We start from the raw sequence: 20,058 nt of genomic DNA, 5'->3' as shown, positions 1-20,058 counted from the left end.
TCTTCCCTTCTTCTGTGATAATCAACGACATACTATTTGGTAAAAGCACTATTCTAGTTTCGGAAGAACATATAAAATGATGTTACAATTTTTACATTAAAACCCGGTGGCAGTATTAAAATATGTTACTCATAAATGTAACAAATGGCAACAGCAGCAGCTAAGATTAAATAAGTAATAGCTAAAGGTGATTTACGCATACATTGATTCACCCACCAACTGACCATGACCACATGATTTTTTTCAAATGGAGCATATCAACATGTGCCCTGTGGCGATTTATTCAAGGCAGTAAGCGCAAATAACAAGTACAATAAGTCCGTCAGACTTTACGGAGGAAAAGATTGCGTCAAGGACTTTATCAAAAATATACCACTCGAAGAAAGGAAGTGGACAGCCTAAACCACACTGATGGCTTTTATTGTTTGATAGCCTGGCTTTTACACGAGCAACTGATTGCTAGATCTTCGGACAACCACTAGAACAAGGTCGTGTACATTACCTTTATCATTTTACATTAATATATAGAGGAGCATTCCGCAACATCTGCATTCTTAACTTCAGGAAACTCAGTTGTATATCTTTCGTGTTGTACAGTCTGCGCGGATATGTTCGAACATTATTTAAGAATGTTTTATGAGAAGATTACGTGTATCACAAACAATATCGAGAAGTGAATGTGCTTTTCTATCGGTCATATGCATTTCATCGACAACATGCAGTTTTTGAACGTATCAGAGATCTGCTCAGAAATATAACAACGACTCACACGGCTATGTAGCTCGAACCCTTATGATTGAACTAGGTTTGTTGAAATAGATCTACCATCTAACGAGGCTTTATATAGTACTGACTTTGACTAAGCGACTTTAGTGTGGAAATCATTTGAGATCAGGGCCATGGGTTAGTAACATGAACATTATCTTAAATCTGACAAGCAATTGCTCAATGACGTATTTTAGAATTGTCGTGGACTTTGCTTAATCTATTACGGTCTTGATTCATGTTGGTATTACTCGAGCCCAGTCTTTAATGGGACCCATCTCTTAAAAACAGTGGAAATAAAACTTTAGTAACCCGTACATTTTTTCATTTTCAACTTCATCGAGAAAGGTATCTGAGGAGCTATCTTTGTGATCGCGCAAAGACACTCTTCCGCGAACCACAAGATCATGACAAGTTAAGATTTCACCAAAGAATCAAAACACGTCGTCTGGTATTCCTCCAATATTCCTTATCAGTGAGTGATGTTACAGAAGATGCAAAGTGGCAAGTTCTTGTGGATGAACCCGAAATAATTTACCGATCAACTTTGACTCGCGATGGTGATACTAGATATATTTTATATGTTGATCTTGAGTATCCTGCTGAGTTGCCTTACCTTTACAACGATTATCCCCTGGCGCCAGGATGTATGACAGTAAATAATTACACAATGGGCAAGCGCACTCAAGGTCTCCAATGCAAGCCTTTGTGGTGGCTGCAGCGTACTCAAACAGATTCTACTTCGTTAAAAAAATACGTCGTCCACTACATCAATCTTCAACGATATCTTAATGTAAGTATAAGATTAGAAGAAATCCATATCATGCTCCGGTTTGAACAGTCATGCTGGCTAAAGACTTCAAAACTAATAATCGAACTTTGCAACAACTGACTTGAATTGATGAACAACAGCTTTTATAGTTTGACCATGAACACTATAAGGAAGTGCGTCAACATTAAATTGGGGAGCTCTGTCGATCGACGCGGCAAATTGATAGACTTTCCTACGTTTATCTCGATGAAAGATCTTTGATAAAAAAAAATATTGTAACTATCCATAAGAAACCTTGTTAGTAATCTCATCTGCTTTTCTTATTTGTTTTGTTCCGACCTCAAGTTGAATACTCGAGAAAGATGAAAACAGGTGATTTCAATTAGAGAACTCACTGTTTGAGGAAAATGATTTTCTAGTGAGAAATAATGTGGTTAATGTCATAGCGATAGTAGTGTTTTATCTTTTAATGGCTATATATATATATATATATATATATATATATATATATATATATATATATATATATATATATATATATATATATATATATATATATATATATATATAGACATTCTGTGCAGAGAACACCTTTGCAACAAAATTGTTCTTCCTTCTTTATCGAGCTCATTTCTTCCATGTGGACGTGCACTTCTCGGGCGTCGGAATAACGACCTTCCAAAGGAATGTGGATGGATAAGAATCCAAATAAAGTGAATACTTGCCACTTAAAGTTATGCAGGATCAAATTCTGTAAATGACATCACTTACTGAAATAATCGGTGTTCAATGCCTACATTACCCGTGTGACATTAACTATAAATCGTTTCAACATCAACCACTTAATGCCCAGCGTAAGATGGTTGCGCCGTTCAGTGAAATGTGTTAGCTTATAAGAATGAGTTTTTTGTTTATAAGAGCGGATATGTGCATTTGTAAGCATGCATAACGGTCATCATATCAAAGTCCTTTCTTTCAAGAGGATGCCTTTTAAATGTGAATGTTGGTTACTGAAATATTTTGCTTCTTTGCAAATGTCAGCCGATCACCTTTACTCCCTTATCAACGTGTTCGTGTCATTGAGCGACTGTGTTTGCATGAAAATACCCTTATGTCCCTTCCCCCTTTTCCTCTTTCTTATATATTTATTTGTTGGTTTTCAGACGTTGACTTTGCCGGACTGTATGGCAAGCAGTATTCCCTATTCAATATGTATATTTTGTGGGTGTGAATGATGGATTTAATGAATAACTGTGTTCGTCATGTTAACATATCGTACCCCTTCTCTACAGTTTAGTACGCAGCTACGACTAAAATTAATGTCGTTACAGTGATAGTCGCTCATCACCCATTATTCTAAATTATTACGAATATGTTTATATTGGAGTTTTTAAATCCTATAATTTTCCTTTGGTAGGAAAAGAACTTACACATCAAGGCAGATGTATAACTTGTAACCTTGTTTGACAAATGTATCAAAATGTATGAAATAACGACAAAAATAGTGAATTTAGTTCTGATCGTAGTCAGCAGTTAAGAGCATTTCTCTTTATCTGTCCCATTCTTAACCGTGCAGTCATTTTTGTATTAGTTTGTTGCTTTAATATTTGGTAGTCTGTTCCATCACTTTCTGACCCGGGTACAAAAAGTTTAAAACAAAAAAAGACAGACACTTCCTAAAAATGAATCTTCAATGGACACATAAAAGTGAATTTGAGCGTTGTTCATGTCTCTGATGTTAAATTTCCATTCGGCCCCTGTGACTCATCAGCCTTATTAGATTTACATAGGGTGCTATTCTGTCCTATCCGTACCATTACATTCTAAGTAGACTCCATACCAACCCGAACGTTATGTTCGATTGGCATAGGCTCCTAAACCTCCTGTTTAGTTCCTACTCCATACTGGCGCAAGTTTTGGATTGTAGATTTAACGCTATTTGTCCGCACATGTTAGGCTATACATTACAGCCAGTATATTTGGTGGAGGAAGAACCCCGGGAAGAACCACCGATCCACGGAAAGCTACTGGCAAGCTTTATCACACAACCACGTCGGCTGAGCCGAGACTCAAACCCACACGGACAGAGGTGTGATATCAATGATCTCTGAAGGCGATTGCCTTAAACCACTAGGTTAACCGTTGCCCCCATAGTGACCCAAACAGTAATGTTAAATTCTCATAGATCCCACAGTGACCCAAACACTAATGTTAAATTCTCATAGATCCCATAGTGACCCAAACACTAATGTTAAATTCTCATAGATCCCACAGTGACCCAAACTAGAATTCTAAACTCCTGTGAGTACTTTGTCCATAAATGAATGATATGATATCTTTCAGAATAAATAGAGAATCGAAATTTTAAAAAATTGCAAAAATTGAAACCCCAGCCACCATTTTAATCCATGGCATGAAATGCTGAATAAGAAACAGACAAAAGAAAAACATCATCGCAGTGTACATGAGGTCATTGAGTAGAATGGAACAAAGTAACGCACCAAAATTCAATATTATTGCACACATTCCTTAACAATTATGTGAGCAGACAAAAAGAATTATTTCTGTGTTCTGTCTTAAAGAAATTAATATTTAAGCCCAATTAATACTTTTACCTGTTGATAACTATGCTCTTTTACGGAAATTTGAAAAGTACATTTTTTGGACACAATCTGCACTTCTACAAAACATTTTCAAAGTCTATCCCGATGCATATGATTGATTCTATTACTTTCACACAGCGATACAAATAGTCATAACTTAAAACATGAATTGGTAAAATGAAACGTAATACAATATTTAATTTAATTCATTACAGCGAAACCGTCAGGTACACGTATATTTAATAAAATCTCCACGTTTTAAAGCGTCGGTTTTTCTCACTCTTCGTCCATTTTTCTTTCAATCCAATGTAGAACCACCTGGTATGTTTTAACAATTTGCTGTGAACGGGTTCCTGATTTCTGCACATACGAAATAGTTCTGTTATTGGCTTTCAAGCAAGTAAATAAAATAAATACATAAATAAAAAATACATAAATAAATAAATGTTCATATATTTGGAATGCTTTTGCAAAATTGGTGTTTTTAAAACATATTCCAGGGCTGATCAAATCCCATTGCCCGACGTCCAGGGCTGCTAATTTTCCAAGTCGGGAAAGAAACTTTTTAGAAAGCGTTTTTCCGGGACAAGTGCTTTTTTCTATATTTAAAATGTCGGGAATGCACATATTTGTATGCTTTAATCACTTTATCTACATTTATCTAGCCATTCATGCCCTTAAGGTGTACTGAACACTTGATTCCACGCCTTTCGTGTATACATTTACATCCTGTTTCATATTTAACGATGGTCATTGGATAACTAGTTCATGTGACTGGTTCATGTACGCATGCTCTGTTACCGCTTGACTGCATTTTCATCCAAGCGACCAAATCCAAATACGCCAAACAAAACAAAGCTGGTATAAACAATTGGCAGTGTTTCAAGCGGCTTTGTTCTACCGTGTTTACGCAAACCAGATCCTCACCAACGGCTCACTCTTGATTTTAATCCAAAGAGTAAGTGTAATTAACTTAATGAAATGAACGCAAGCGACTTTAGTGATAGTTTCCTTTGTGAACTGATTAAATGACAGTAATGGCTCTTGAGAAGTTTTAATCGATTATACAGAGAATTAACTTACAACTAGATAAAATAACTCTAATTAATGATCTCTCGATCTCTCTCTCTCTCTCTCTGTTCGTATTCAACGAGAAAATGTATGTTATGATCACATCAAAAGTGGTTGTCAGGCGAACAAATATATACTTTGTGCATGAAAAGAGATTGCTAAATTTAATTTCGCAAGGATGGTAATAAGAAAAATTTAAAACGGATAATTGACGTGAAAGTGGAGAGAAAAAACGTAATAATGTTACTGAGTATTAAGTAACAATTGCTCAAAAAGACGAAAGCCTGAATTTGTGGCAGCAAAAAATGTCAAATATGACATAAATAAAAGACAGATAATTTTCAGTTTCATTGGGTTGTTTGTTATCCTTACCTTGAATTTATTGACTTAGAAGAAAATATAGTAGTTATCGTAAACAATATCCCAAACAGGCACAGGTTGGAAATTCCACCAGTGTATTTGTCATTGACTAAGCATCTAGAAGATGGACCTAGCACAGTCCAGATGGACAGAATCACAACCAGAATAAGATCGTAATGAAAAGACGATTCAGCACAGGATAGAATATCGTCAGAACACCAAGTTTCGGAGGAATAAATATTGAAAGTGATCATGATTAATTAATGACCACGTTAAGGTCTCAGAAAGCATAACCAGCCAAGAATCATATTTGAGCTTGAAAAATTGAAACATCCAAAAGTCGCAGAAGCCTTCCAAATGATTTGTGGTAAATGTGCACCTCTATTAACCCTGGGCAACCAAGACACCGACATAAAGTCCTTAACAACCATATTCCGCACAGATTTGACTGCCACATCCAGCAAGACGATTTGCAAACATCGTCGAACAAAAGAAACCAGGGTCACAACATATGTCCTTGAACTATGTGACAAAAGAAGCAAACTAAAATAAGGGAATAAGATATAATGAAGGAGGGAAAATTATAGAAAGATACACAATATTACCAGGAAAAAACACGAGAAAGACAAATGACTGCTGTTAAATCGAAGAATGTCTGAGCAGAAACAACAACAACAAGGCACATCAAATGGTATAAGATTTAACAACATGAAACAATAGAAAACTACAGAATACCTCTCTAATTGTAAAATCGTGAGACCCAAAGAGATCCAACATTATTATATTGCCCTTAGGCAGAAATAATCGGTGACAGCCCCATTTTCCCATTTTTCGCGAGGAAGTAGCGACTGCAGTTAGGTCACTGAATAAAGGAAACTCAGCTGGCATTTACAAAATACCAGCAGAGCTCATGCAAGGAGGAGGAGAAAGGACAGCCACAGTGTAAACAACAATCTGCAGCAAGATATGGCAGACAGGAGAATGGCCCACCACATAGACTCAATCTTTGGTCATCGTGCTCCCCGTGAAGGGAAACATATGCCAAAACCACAGAACCATCAGTCTGATCAGCCATCCTAGGAAAGTCATGCTGAAGATACTTCTCGACAGGCTAAAGGCTCAAGTAGAGAAAATTATTGCTGAAGAGCAGGCAGACCTCCGAGCATGAAGGAGCACCACATAACAAATCTACAATCTCAGACTCCCTTACGAAAAATACTTACAGCATCAGCAAAATCTTTACCATGTCTTTATACATTTCAAGAAGGTCTTGGACGGAGTGTGGCTTACGGCATTATGGGGTCTATAAGGAAGTACAATATCAGCTTAAACCTGGTGCGTTTTGTTGAGAACCTCTATGACAAAGCCACCAGTGCTGTTCGTACCAATGGCAGCAAAATAAAATTGGTACCTTGCAACAGTTGGAGTCAGACAGGGATGTAAACTGTCACCTAAATTCCTAAACATTTTTCTGGAAAGGATCATGGAGGATATCCTACAAGACCACGAGGACACTGTCAGCATCGGTTGAAGAGCAAGCACCAACCTTTGCATCGCAGATGATATTAATGGCTGAGCAGGAGATGAAAAAGAACTAGCAGACATTTTTTAGCGCCTCGACGCAACATCCACAACATAAGAAATGGAAATTAGCGCTAAAAAAAAACAACTGATGACATACAACACCAATAGAATAATTACAAAAGCAAAGGTAAGTGGACAGAAGTGGAAACAGTCACAAGTTCAAGTACCTGGGATCAATTACCACAGATGAGGGTTCCACACCAGAACGCCTTTGCAGGACTGCCCAGACAAAAGCAGCATTAACAAAGTTGAGACCATTATTGAAGGAATCCATCATTGCTCTTTGTTCCAAAATAAAGCTGATGAGCTCTGTTGTTATATCCTTTTTGTCTGTATGCTTGTGAAACGTGGATGCTCACATAAGATCTACAAAGCAAGATTCAAACCTTCGAAATGAAATGCTGCTGCAAGAAGTTGGGCAGCTCATACATTGACCATGTAACCATAAATGAGGTCTACGACATGATCCAGTGAGCCATTGGACCCTATGAAGACCTCTTGGCCACTGTGAAAAACGCAAACTAAAGTGGTACGGTCATGTTTCAAGATCATCTGGACTAGCAAAAATAATCTTACAAGGCACAGTGAGAGGGTGTGGGCAGAAATAGAGGTGGGAAAACAATAATAAAGAGTGGACAGGCATGGAGTTTTGTGATTCCCAAAGAGAAGTAGAGAACAGAAATAGATGGAGAGAATTGGTTGTGAAGTCATATGTGGTGCCCCAACGACCTCTTGGGTTACGGGATTGATGTTGATGATAATGATGATAATGATGATGATGATGATGATGATGATGATGATGACATGCACTTTCGTCATGACAAGGCAGCTCTGGCGAAATACCAGATTGAAGACTTGCCGGTATTTCTCAATCATCTTGAAGTTAATTTCTAAAAGGAAGATCATCCTGGCATTCATCATCATTATTTAGAGTTCAAAGTGAAGATGATGCCATAATAGCAGTCGCAGAAGCCACCTTTTTGAATTCTTGGAACATTTTCTTTTATAATAATATGTAGTAACTATCTGCAATATATCTGTCCATAAGCATGACTCAAAACTTTTCGTAGTCTGCTATGCAATCTGTTAGAAATCGCTTTTATTATTAGCCTGTCCACTATTGAGTGCGAATGAGAAGTTAGTTCAAGAAGCTTAATTAAGATTTCATTAAGGAAGTTATGAATCAACAGACGTCAGAAATTCTAAAGAACATTTCAACAAATTGACTAGTGTTTGAGGACTTTAACACAAAAACAACTATCTACTCTCGACTTAGTACTGGTCCTGGTGGAAGACATGTACGCGTGTATTTTGTTTCAATTGTAGCAGTTAAAACATATATACCCGAAGTAGTTAATGCGTAGTATCAACCAATATTTTAGAAAATGCATTTAATAAGTAAATTACATCACACATTGTTTCGATTATTATTTCTATAGATTTAAACGCTTACATATCAGAAAATCTTGGCAAGTGATTACAATTGTGTAACAAGTTGGGACAAGTAGTTGTTTGGAAATTACTCGTCCTGGACAAGTGGGTGAAATTGTTTTTGATCAGCCCTGTCTTCACAAGATAATAAAAATAATGCTTTGATTACCTGAGTTGTTTATCGTTATAAAAAACGGAGGTTTGTCATTCTTTTAACAGTACATTAAAACTTGAACGTGCCGCACTGTTATCTTTAATTTTAAAATAGTGGTAAAACATTATGTTGCAGATCAAGCAGAAGTCTTCTTGCCGCTGACCACAATAAAAAAAATGTTAATTTATAAATATTTAAATTAACACATATGTACTTGCGAGTAAAGTTATATCCACGTTGCCACCAAAACCTCTCACTTACCTCGTTTAAAATGGTGTTATTCTCTAGTTCACTTTAAAAATCCATGTGACTAACTCCAGACCATGACTCTGGCCAGATATATGTATCCAAATAATTCTGGTGACGTTATGTATCGATTGAAGGAGGCTAACCTCCTGTAAGGCTGTCTTCTGGTATCTCTGCAATGCATGACACATGGACACTGGAGACTTCCCCAGCGCATCTAAGATAGACTTAGAAAAAACTGTACTGCTAGAAAAACACAAATACACTCGCAGACACCAACCTCAACTTGGTACACTTTGTCCTTAGATAATATGCTTAGAGGTATATGCTGGTCTGATAATTGAGTCACGTGTTCTGCATCGCAAAAGATTAGGATAACAAAGATGCCATAAATATACTCCTGCTTGCGGATTTGTGGAGCGCAGTAACACGATCTCGAAAGTTATACAAAACACAAATGCCGTAACGTCTACCAACTGTGGGCAAAAAGTAAAACGGAGCAAGCTGAGTGCACAAAAGAAGTTGAGAATAGACCAGAAAAATAACTCAAAGAGAGTTTTTGGTGTTCCTTGTTCATAAACTACAAGAATTTGACAAGATGAAAGACGAAAAAGCATACAAAAATATGAAATAAACGGATATTATTCTAAAGGAATTGCAAAGAGCATATCTAAAACGACTTGCTTCGAGATTTGTAAATATTGGATCTTCAACATATGACTGAGTTCTTGATGCGCACAATGAATTTCAAGGACGACAGTGGTCGCGAGAATCTTGGGATCAGCCAAATACTTACGAAACAAAGGCTCAATGGATATGGAAACGGTTAATCGGGAGGGTGTTGGAATCCACAAGAAAGTAGTTAAAGAACATCCTCTGTAAGAAAGCCTTTAAGACAGAAGACACCCAGAACAGGAATCATCGTGACTCTTTACCCAAACATATGTGTTGTTACAATTAATTGTTACTCACAAACCAAACATTTGCCAGCCCACTTAAGGTGTTGATATACTGCACAATGGTTTTGAGATATGGTGCTTCCGTATATATATATATATATATATATATATATATATATATATATATATATATATATATATGTATGTGTGTGTGTGTGTGTGTGTGTGTGTGTGTGTGTGTGTGTGTGTATAGACGTATATGCAACGTTTTGTGTATATGAAAAATGTAGGAGTGTGTGCACCTGACAGCAATTGCTTTCAGGTTCAAAACATGACATACCTTTTTCTGAATGAAGTTACTTGCAAACCAAACGTTTGCCATCCCTCTTAAGGTATTGGCAGACTGTGCACCGATTGGGTGACATGACACTCTTTTCTCATATATGTGTGTATGCATGTAATTGTAAACGCATATATCATTAAAATGTGGAAAAGTATGCATGTAACAGTAATTTTATTGACATCTAAACCAACATGTTTTCCTCATCCTTCTGTCATTTTAAAGTAGTGCTTTCCGTGTGTCTTTAATGCAATTAGTTATTTTATATTTGTTTTAAGTCATTTCTCGAGAACAACCTTTCACATAGGGAACAAGCACATGGCTATTTTACGGCCATTGAATGTCGACTGAGGGCCGTTTATCTATTAGATTACGAATAACAGGATAGTGTAAGTATATATGTACAGTTCTTTCAGTATCAGTGATACATATCTATAGCTGTCTACATACATGCAAGGCCGGATTATATGTGGAGCAAGTGGATCAGCTGGTCCAAAGCGAAGGACAACTTCCATATACTGGTGAGGTGAGGTGTGTTTTATTAAATTGCTCATCGGTAACGTACCACTTTAATCCGGTTTTGCTCTACATGACAGCGAGCGTAAATCCAGCATATATGGACAATCGTGTAGTTTCGTTTGTGATAATTTTTCTCCCTGTTTGTAAGGTGACCGCAAACTCTCAACCGAAGGTGATTGCAGGCTTTACTCATGTAGCCATATTTGCTCTATATTGTTAATAATGATTAATCTCTAAGTTCTATTGGTAAAACAAAATTCAGCACAGGTGGGTTGGGATGGTACTCTGATTGTGAAGCAATGGCTAAAACGTTTGATAACATTGATGTCCCAATTCTTTCAGTTAAGTATTATACACCATTTAGCAGTGAGTGTGTGAAATAATACCTCATACTAAAAAAACAATTTAATACCTTTTCGTCCTGAGACTCATATGCAGTGTACAGCAATATGGGGTATGTATGTAGTAAAATGAAATACCACTGACACTTATGAACAATCGATTTAGTGGCAAGAAGACGTGGATTTTGAATAAAACTTAGAGAAATTGAACATGAGCTGTTTTTCTGCACGTATTGGATTCTAGCCAGTCCTTAACAACCTAGACAGTAGTTCCTAAACAAAGTATGAAGCCCTATATTGGCCATAAGCAGCGTTTTATGATGACAACAATAACACAATGTTCCGTGTATTTTTGATAGTAATAATAACCATGATGATATAATTTTAGTCCCAAACATTATGATGTTCCCCAAAATGAAGATTTTGGAAGGTACAAATTACCTGCTCATCTGTCGTTTTTGTACATGCTAAACGATCTATTTGTACCACAGTTTGTAATCAGTTTTCTAAACTTTATTAATTATTGAATCTTGTGTTTAAATCTAACCACTTTTTGTGCAGTTCTAATAATGGGTTGAAGACAAAATGTGGGAAATCTATGACCTTAGTCTAATATTTTCCCTTTATGTTGGCCAACAGCCATATTTAACTGACTCCTTGTATCCTGGTTTCCATAGTACCCATATCTTTACAAATGACGACACTGTACAGCGATACAAATTAATTTATACAATATTTAAATGTCATACACAAAACAACATAAATAACCAGTCATCACAAGCACAGAACAATTTAACTAGATCACAACAAACATGTACATAACTAGTGGTACAAACAAGTACCTGTTCTTTCCTTATACGGGGCCTATTCAACACACTGTGGTATCGAGTGTAGAAAATAGCGCTCCGTTTTAAGGAATTCTTATTTTGATTTTTGTGCTTACTTGTTTGATTATGGGAACTCGGTCCTGTTTAAATATTCCTCAGCCCGAAATAATTAACCAGTTACTAGGAGCAAACGTCACGGAGTGAAGTGCTAGTGAGTTTGCGTGAGTGTCCCTGTCGTTCAATAGTCCCTATTAAAATCTAGTTGTTTATGTTGTTATGGTGGCAAATGTGATTCAGAGTTACAGGCGAAATGTGGCTTAAAACCATGGTTTGACTGGCCTAAAGTGACCTAGTAAATATAGTTCCATGTGGGAGTTGTATAGTTTGACGGCTGAAATGCTAACGGTGCATTACGTAAAGTTAATGAAGAGACACCATGCAGATGTGCAGTTGATAGACAATTGGGAAGTTGTGAGATCTGTGATCTTGTATTAATTAGAGTAAACTTATTATCGAATGGACACGCTGGACTTTCCAATTTACAACAGAAGTTGTATGTGAGTCTCTGGAATCAAGGGATACTTATGACTCATAGTGAAATCGGGCCAGGGCTTGACACCGCTCGGTAAAGTATAACCCCTAAATAGTACCACTTCGTTCAACAGTCACGATTACCGAGGGTCATGACATCCACCAGAATTCTGCAAAATACTATCTTTAAAAGTATGCAACTGCTCACATATCTGGCCTCATCAGTTTGTAATTTTGTTCAAAATTGTATTTTAATCAATTGGATTTACAGTCTTCTGCAGAAAGAGCCTTCTCAAACACTAGCGGAAATGTATACCACAGCTAGAATAGCTCCCCGATTTTAAATTAAATTCAATATACATCCCATTTATGCGTACATATCAGGTTTATTTATAATAAGTAGCTAATGACGAGTAATGTTATTACCTTTAGACGGATATTAAGATTGAAAGACAAATGATACCCGAAGATATCAACTTTGGCGAATTAAATCTTAAAAACGTCCATACGGAGAAAGTTGCGATAACAAGAAGTAAAAGATAAACGAGTATACAAATCATTTTATAGTATGTATTTCATGAATAATTTGTAATTCTCTTCGCTATTACCAGTACCGACCACAACTGTACTTTCAATATGGAAAGCTTGATAGCCGTCGGGTTACACGTATGGATGTTATATGACTGTCTTTCAAAGGACTGGGTTGGAGGAAGACCAATATGGCAGCCCCCTTTACCTGGCATGATGACATATGCTACGTGCATTGTACACAAGGCACAATGTTTGCGAAAAATGTAACGTTCGTTGCATCTTGATTAATCCTCATGCAGCAAGATAATTATAATGCAATATCTCAATACTATCCCAATGCCGAGACCTTTTGCGCGTAAAATAGAATATTTAATTCCCAATTTAGCTCATATAAATACATTTTCCGTAAAAAAAAAAGTTTTTTAAGTCAATAATATATACTTTTAAACTCCTCACGTACTTTATGCGAAATTTTACTATACCTCTTAGGCCAATTCGTATTACCATTAGCTCTTAAGTTTCCTTTGGTTTACAAATGCTAGTAGATGCTTGTGAATCAAGCACCATACATCTTATTTTAGCCGGAAAATATAGTCGCTATCGAACAACATGGGTGTCTTCTTGATGGTTTCATAAAAGAAGAGAAAAAGAAACTATATTGAATCGTACAAGGTGTCAAGTTGTAACATTGAGGTGTAATACAGTGAACGTTATATATATCAAAACTGTAAGAATTAGGTCATAACCAGTAATAATGCCGAGCACTGTGCATTATCCAGTTTAGGATATTATCCGTACGCCGTCCAGCTTGCTTGATAAATATGTATGTATGTTAAAAGTCCAACAGAATAGTTCCAATCACATGGCCCCTGAACGTACTGTGTTGTCATGACTTGTTAAAGTCAATCTATTTTAATTTGTACTGAGTAAAAGTCTTTGTTAAAATGTGTTTACATGCGGTTTTGCAAAAGTTTTAAATTCCCAAGCTCGTTTGAGTATTTCCCATGCCAAATCAGGGGGTTGCGTAGCTTTTGTACGTTGTCAAGCTTTGCAGTTTCGGAGGTCATTAAATCTTGCATGGAGTCTGCAATCCCATAATGACTAAACATAAACTAATTAATGACTCAGACGGTTATGCGGTTGGACTGAAATGAGATGCACATATAGCTCACACTGGAGAGAAATTATCGGTGGCGTAAACTTTAAAGCGTTGTGCTAATAAATCAGTCTCTGCAGGTTTCATGTTAGGTCTAGCAGAATTACTAAGACGCTGAAGAGAACAATACAGTGTCACAAAATATGAAAGGGACCTTTAGTAATTATTAACTTATTGAAGAAAGACCCAAACTATTAAGGGTATGCAGATTTTGCTTTATAACGTCAGCAACCTCTATCCTCATATATTTGGGTACCAAGTCCGTAAACTTGTTTGCGTCCAAGTTATTCGTAGTAACGTCGTTGTTTCTAATGTCATCAATATTTCAACCCTCACTCTTATGTATTTTAAGATCAGGTCACTTACCGAGTTCAAAACTAGGTAATTTAATGCCATTTTCACCCACAAGTGTGATCCATATCGTCCAAATGTACTGGATGTCCTAGCTATATGCATGTACCCACACAGTCATCATACCAAACTCTTACCAAATCGTACTAAATCTGTACTCAGGCAGGCGATACAAACTGCTATATGAAAAAAGGAAACTTGCAGGTAAAAACTGGTGATTTATTATTGAAAGTCAAAGATGCATAGATTAGCATATTCTAAGTTAGTTAACATAAATAAGCAATGACAGTTTGCACTGGCGCCTGATGGATGCAGTTATCTATGAAATTGCATAATATAAACGTGACAATTAAGAAAGCTATTAACAAAATACGTATTCAAATGATACAGCAATAGAATTATCATGGTGTATATCACTCACCCTACCCACTCAATAAATGGAATTAGAGTGAAGAAACTACTAAATAAATTTGACGATATTTGGTAACATTCCAATAACAACAATCATCGTCATCGTCACCATCATCATCATCTTCATCATCACAATAATACTCATTAAATATATGTTTCATTAAAATAAACGGCTTATATTATCGGTATTATACAACGTTTACAAGCAGCCATTAGGTCACAGTGGCGTAACCAAAAATTCTGCCACCTCCACCCCGGACCCTTAGTTGCGGCGGTCGCTAGGGCGGTTGCTACGCTACGAATAAGTCTTGCAGTACAACTGCGTCCTAAATTGTTGGTATCTAATGTATGGCATTGTACTCATGTTTCTGAAAGAAAGATAAATGATCGTTCAAGGGAAACAATACGATCGCCTCCCTAGGCAAATAATTCAAGTACCGATGTCAGTTTAGCAAACCACGATGATACAAGCACACTAGAGAATGCAAGAATTCACAGTGTATTATTTGCTTTTAATGTACACGTTTGGAAATCACTTTCATTATAGTCAGGTGTATTATGTACTCACTAATCAGTCGGGTCCAACTTCAGAAAGTACAGATCCTGACCTGCCATCGCATCATGTTGCCGCAGATCACACCGTGTATGATGTTAGTTCTATTGATTGCTTCTAACAACAGCATAGATTTGCCAGCCAATTATGCGACGACAAATTTGGATATGTGCAGTGTGCATTTTGAATCGACTTGTAAGACAGTATGTGCGGTAATTTGAACTATTTATAGACTTGTTCCTTCTTTGTTCATTCGTATCCTCTATTTAAAACTATTTTTATATCATCTCAGATACGTATATGTTCTTAGTCATGATCCATTTCAAAACAAAATACAATATATTACTGAGAAAAAAGCGACCACTACATTAAATGGTAGCATACTGTGCGTCAGAATAAGGTTCAAGCAGATAAAGTACTTTTGGGTCCTTCGAATCATCCATGAAAATAACAATCAATAAATATTGTGCATGGAAATTATTCTAGTGCTTGGTCTAGTCGGATTCTAGGCTAAATTTAGGCATACAGTGAAATGAGCAGCTGACCATTTTTTCCCGTAACTGTGGTTTTATGTTTTTACCAACAATGTCATACCGAGTGACTTAGTGGGAAATCGGCCCATTCGTTTTCCACGTTCCTCTTCCTTAAAACAATATCTGGGACTCACTTGCCGCTGCCTTATACATGAACTATTTCCAGTTTTGTTCAGTATACTTTCTTTATGAAGACAGGCATATTTTCACGGGTTGCGTAGAACAGGCTTAAACTCTAAAGGGGATACACATGGAAGGGAGCTTTTATTTTGCTGGCGAGTTGTTTAACAGCAGAGTAACGCTCCTTTCCCATCCCCGACCGTGACCGAAAACAAAAACTGCACAGAAACATATGCATGTCTCAACATATTCCGTTATACATGTATTGCCCTTGTTAGTGAGAAATATGATTTTTTGTTCAGCCTCGTAGGTGATCAAATCTTCATGTTTTCCCCCAAAGAGAATCAATAAATTATAGATTATACCGAAACCAACAAGACAGGGACATTTAATTTCTTGTTTTGTTTCCTGACACGTGATATTCGGTGTTTCAGTCATTGGCAAATGTACATTTATAAAGCCTGGTTCTACTTGTTCGTTCGAAGTATTTGAGACGTAATTGTTTTCCATTTGTCTCGATTATGCTGATGTTACACTAAGTCCTTTGTTTTATCCTATAAAAAAAACAATGTGTTTACCGATTAATAACACTCAGAGCGAAAGCCAAATAATATGGTGAAGCAAGTAAGTTCAGCGAGTGTTCGTAATTTAATTAAATGAAAAATAGTAATGGGGGACATAAATTAAATGTGAAGCTGGATAAGCGATGAAAAACCTTACAGGATATCTATTTAGTAAGTCCGTAACGAAGGGATATTTTTTATAGATTCAATAGACATTCACCCTTTGTAGCAATTTGACTACTGTTGATACATTTCACACAACAAAATATAGAATACTCTGGCTACTTTTGGGGAATTAAATAATTGTTTGTTGTTGAAATGATAAAATTACGTAAGGGATCATCCAACTGCCCTTTTATGATCAGCTATCATCTTACCCTTCTGTTGCATGACTGGTAATATTTTCTTTATAATCTTTATTAAAAACTAAAACAAACCGATTACTGAAAAAAGGTGATAACACTTTATGCCCGAATGGGGAGTTAATTATATTTTCCAGTCTTCTAGTTGTGCATACGATGTTCATTCATTTGTCTGAATGACTGGCCAGGATCAAAGTGATGTAGCTTGCGAAAGCCATGTTCTCCGTCATTTCGGTAGTTTGTTTTTCAAATAGATTTGCTGACTCAAAGGAGACATAAAACAGAGAATGAGCTAAATAAATGTTAACATTACAACCGACATTGGCCATAAGAGATTTAAAATTCATATATATTTCTTAAATGAAGCTAGCCTTTCTATTGAAAGACCAATGAAATGTATATTGTTTTAAGTTTGTTGCAGTGAACAAAAATGCTGTTCATTTGACTTCCTACTTTTGCAATATCTTTGAGCAATAGTTTACTTTTATTCTTTTGATAAATCGAACTTTCTTTATATTTAGAATTTTTAAAAAGAAAACAATGTATGCAATCAGTTGTACAATATATAAATACTAGTGCATTGAATAAATTTATGAAGGGGCCTGCAAGCATTGTACATTTATTGAATATCTTCGAAGGTGAATGTAACTGAGTGAGGTGTGCCGAATGTATCTTTATTAGAGGATATACACTTTTGGATTTCTATTTCACGATGCTTAGGAAAATATAGTTGATATTAAGTTTTCACTAGACGGTAATGATTTGCCGACATTGGATTAAAAATTTGTCAGGAAATCAAATTATTCCTGTTTTAAGTTTGACATCACCCTCATATATTTTCATTCCGTTTACACTACTGGCCTTGTGCACCAAATGACTTGTTCACTACTGGCCAAAGAAAAGAATAAGTACTCCAGTGATATTTGCGCAGACATACAAAGTGAAAAATAGACGATCAGTTACCAAGGATATTATCTTCCATTCACTAACACATTTATCTTTTATTTCAGCCTTCATTTTCTTTTCCTTGTACTTTTCCAGAATTTCTCTGATTATTCGAATGTCTTCAGCCAGTTGTGTCTTGGCTGTTAGAAGACCGCGTTCTTCGCAGTTTTCTTGCACACTGTTGTGTTCGTCTGTGGACGTTGACACGGTCACCCTTTCATCCTTCCCGTTATCCAGAAGGCAGACCTTGGCAAACCGTACGTCCTGGTCTTGATATCGGCATTGTTTCTCACCAGTGACCTTGACGCCCCAATTATTTCTTTTGGGCTGTTCTGCGTCCTTGTCCATAAACTGATCCCTTATCATGAGAACCCTGGCCACCCAGTCAATCATCAGCTGAAAAATGACGAGACTGCATGACATTCACGTGCTCATTGAGAGGAATTTCAGTCTCTCTTGACTTTTCACGAGTCTCGGACAAACTTGATTGCAAAGTATACCAAATCTGAATAATTATACATATCTCATTAGAAATAACTACTGACATTGATCGTTTGTCTCTAATTTCCAATGCATAGAATTTCGAATCTTTATTTTATTTCTTCGTCATTAAAGAGAATAAAATGTCTCTTTAACAAGATGTACGTGCTTGAGATTTATTTGTATATATTGACGATAAATGAATTATCTTTAATTTTGATTGCATCCAAAGCTGAGTGACTTAAAATTAATGAAAATAAATGAATGCTATTGTATGTAATACGAGGGAGTCCTTTGTTTCACTCTTACAAAGAAATATATCAGGAAATAGTTGTTTTCGGTTATAATATGAATAATGATGAATTCTTAAGAGCAAAACAAAAGAGTTTATCAAATCATTCCTTATGATGTTATTTTAAAAATAAAATATTTGCCATATTTTAAGGGAAGACAATCACGGCCATACCAAACAGATTTTCTTTTCATTTTTCCCTTAAACTCTATAAATTAAAACGAAGTCAAAGCACTTTGTCTAGACTGATACATATTATAGCACTTTTAGTAGAAACTACACGCATTATTCTAACAGACAAGCTATCATGTAAGCCCCGTCATAGGGTAGTTACAGCCATTTACATTGCAACGTTAATAATAGAAACCTATTAAAGCACTGAAAAATCCCCAAAATTAATAGAATATCCTCCTGCATATACTTTCGTGGAATTATTTTAAATGATCCCCCCATTGTTAAGAATCGATCTGGTTTGAACGCCAAACAAACAACTAACAGGCAGAGGAATTTTGCAAATAGGTGTTGAATTAAATAAGTCAGTGGATACCCATTGTCAGAGGCGTAGCTGGGAGGAGGGGCAGGGGGGTACATATGTCCCCGGGCGCCAAGGTACAGGGGCACCAAAATGAGGCTTACAACGTTACATTATAATAAGTAAACAAGGGTAATATTCAAAAATGTGATTAAACGGGGAGGGGGCTGGGACGCCAATTTTATAGTTCGTCCCCGGGCGCAAAATATCATAGCTACGCCTCTTTCCATTGTCGACTGCTAATTAGGAAATAAAATGTGATATTAATATCTATAGCTGGGAGGTTTCGAGTACTTTTTAAAACAGTTGTTTATTTTGTACAGTATTCCTAAATTACTGGAAGAATTCAGCTTGAAGATCAAGATCATGTCACTCTTTAAGCCTAAAATGGAAAACTCCGTTGGAATTATTAGCATTTGAGCTGGGAAATGAAGCTGGGTAAGTGGAAGAATTTCATATACAAATTTCACCCCTTCTTCCATGTTGTTGCAGAGAATACTATCTACTAAAATAAGGCGTATAATTAATCCCTGCCTTTCAGTTTGCTCAACATTGAACATCATCCGACTTGAATGGGTTGTACATCATAATAAACATCGTAAATATATCACCATTTCACACCCTTCCTTGACCAATCTATTACAACAGTTTTGTCCAAAGTGTTTATGGATTTAAAAACAAAAGGAGGAAAACAAATAAAAATTGAAAACTGCAGCAATATAACAAGGTAAACGATACAATATGAAAGGTTTTGTTGCTCATCGATTAATTGAACTTCTCCTTGAT

The 20,058-nt window shown here is 36.3% G+C and overlaps 1 protein-coding gene across 1 annotated transcript in view; it reads right to left on the bottom strand.

Moving 5' to 3' along the window:
- Positions 1 to 14,686: 14,686 nt before the first annotated feature.
- Positions 14,687 to 20,058, bottom strand: part of LOC149803080 (neuronal acetylcholine receptor subunit alpha-4-like) — a 93,324-nt gene continuing 87,952 nt past the window's right edge. The window contains exon 7 of the mRNA XM_089951337.1: positions 14,687 to 18,364. Coding sequence (XP_089807463.1) covers positions 17,909 to 18,364 — 456 coding nt within the window. The 3' untranslated portion in view covers positions 14,687 to 17,908. The remainder of the gene's footprint in view (positions 18,365 to 20,058) is intronic.

Source organism: Sinohyriopsis cumingii, chromosome 3 (assembly GCF_028554795.1).
Source record: "Sinohyriopsis cumingii isolate HCF-2022 chromosome 3, ASM2855479v2, whole genome shotgun sequence".
In the NCBI taxonomy this organism is placed as follows: Eukaryota; Metazoa; Mollusca; class Bivalvia; order Unionida; family Unionidae; genus Sinohyriopsis; species Sinohyriopsis cumingii.
This window is presented reverse-complemented; position numbering and strand designations above follow the sequence as displayed.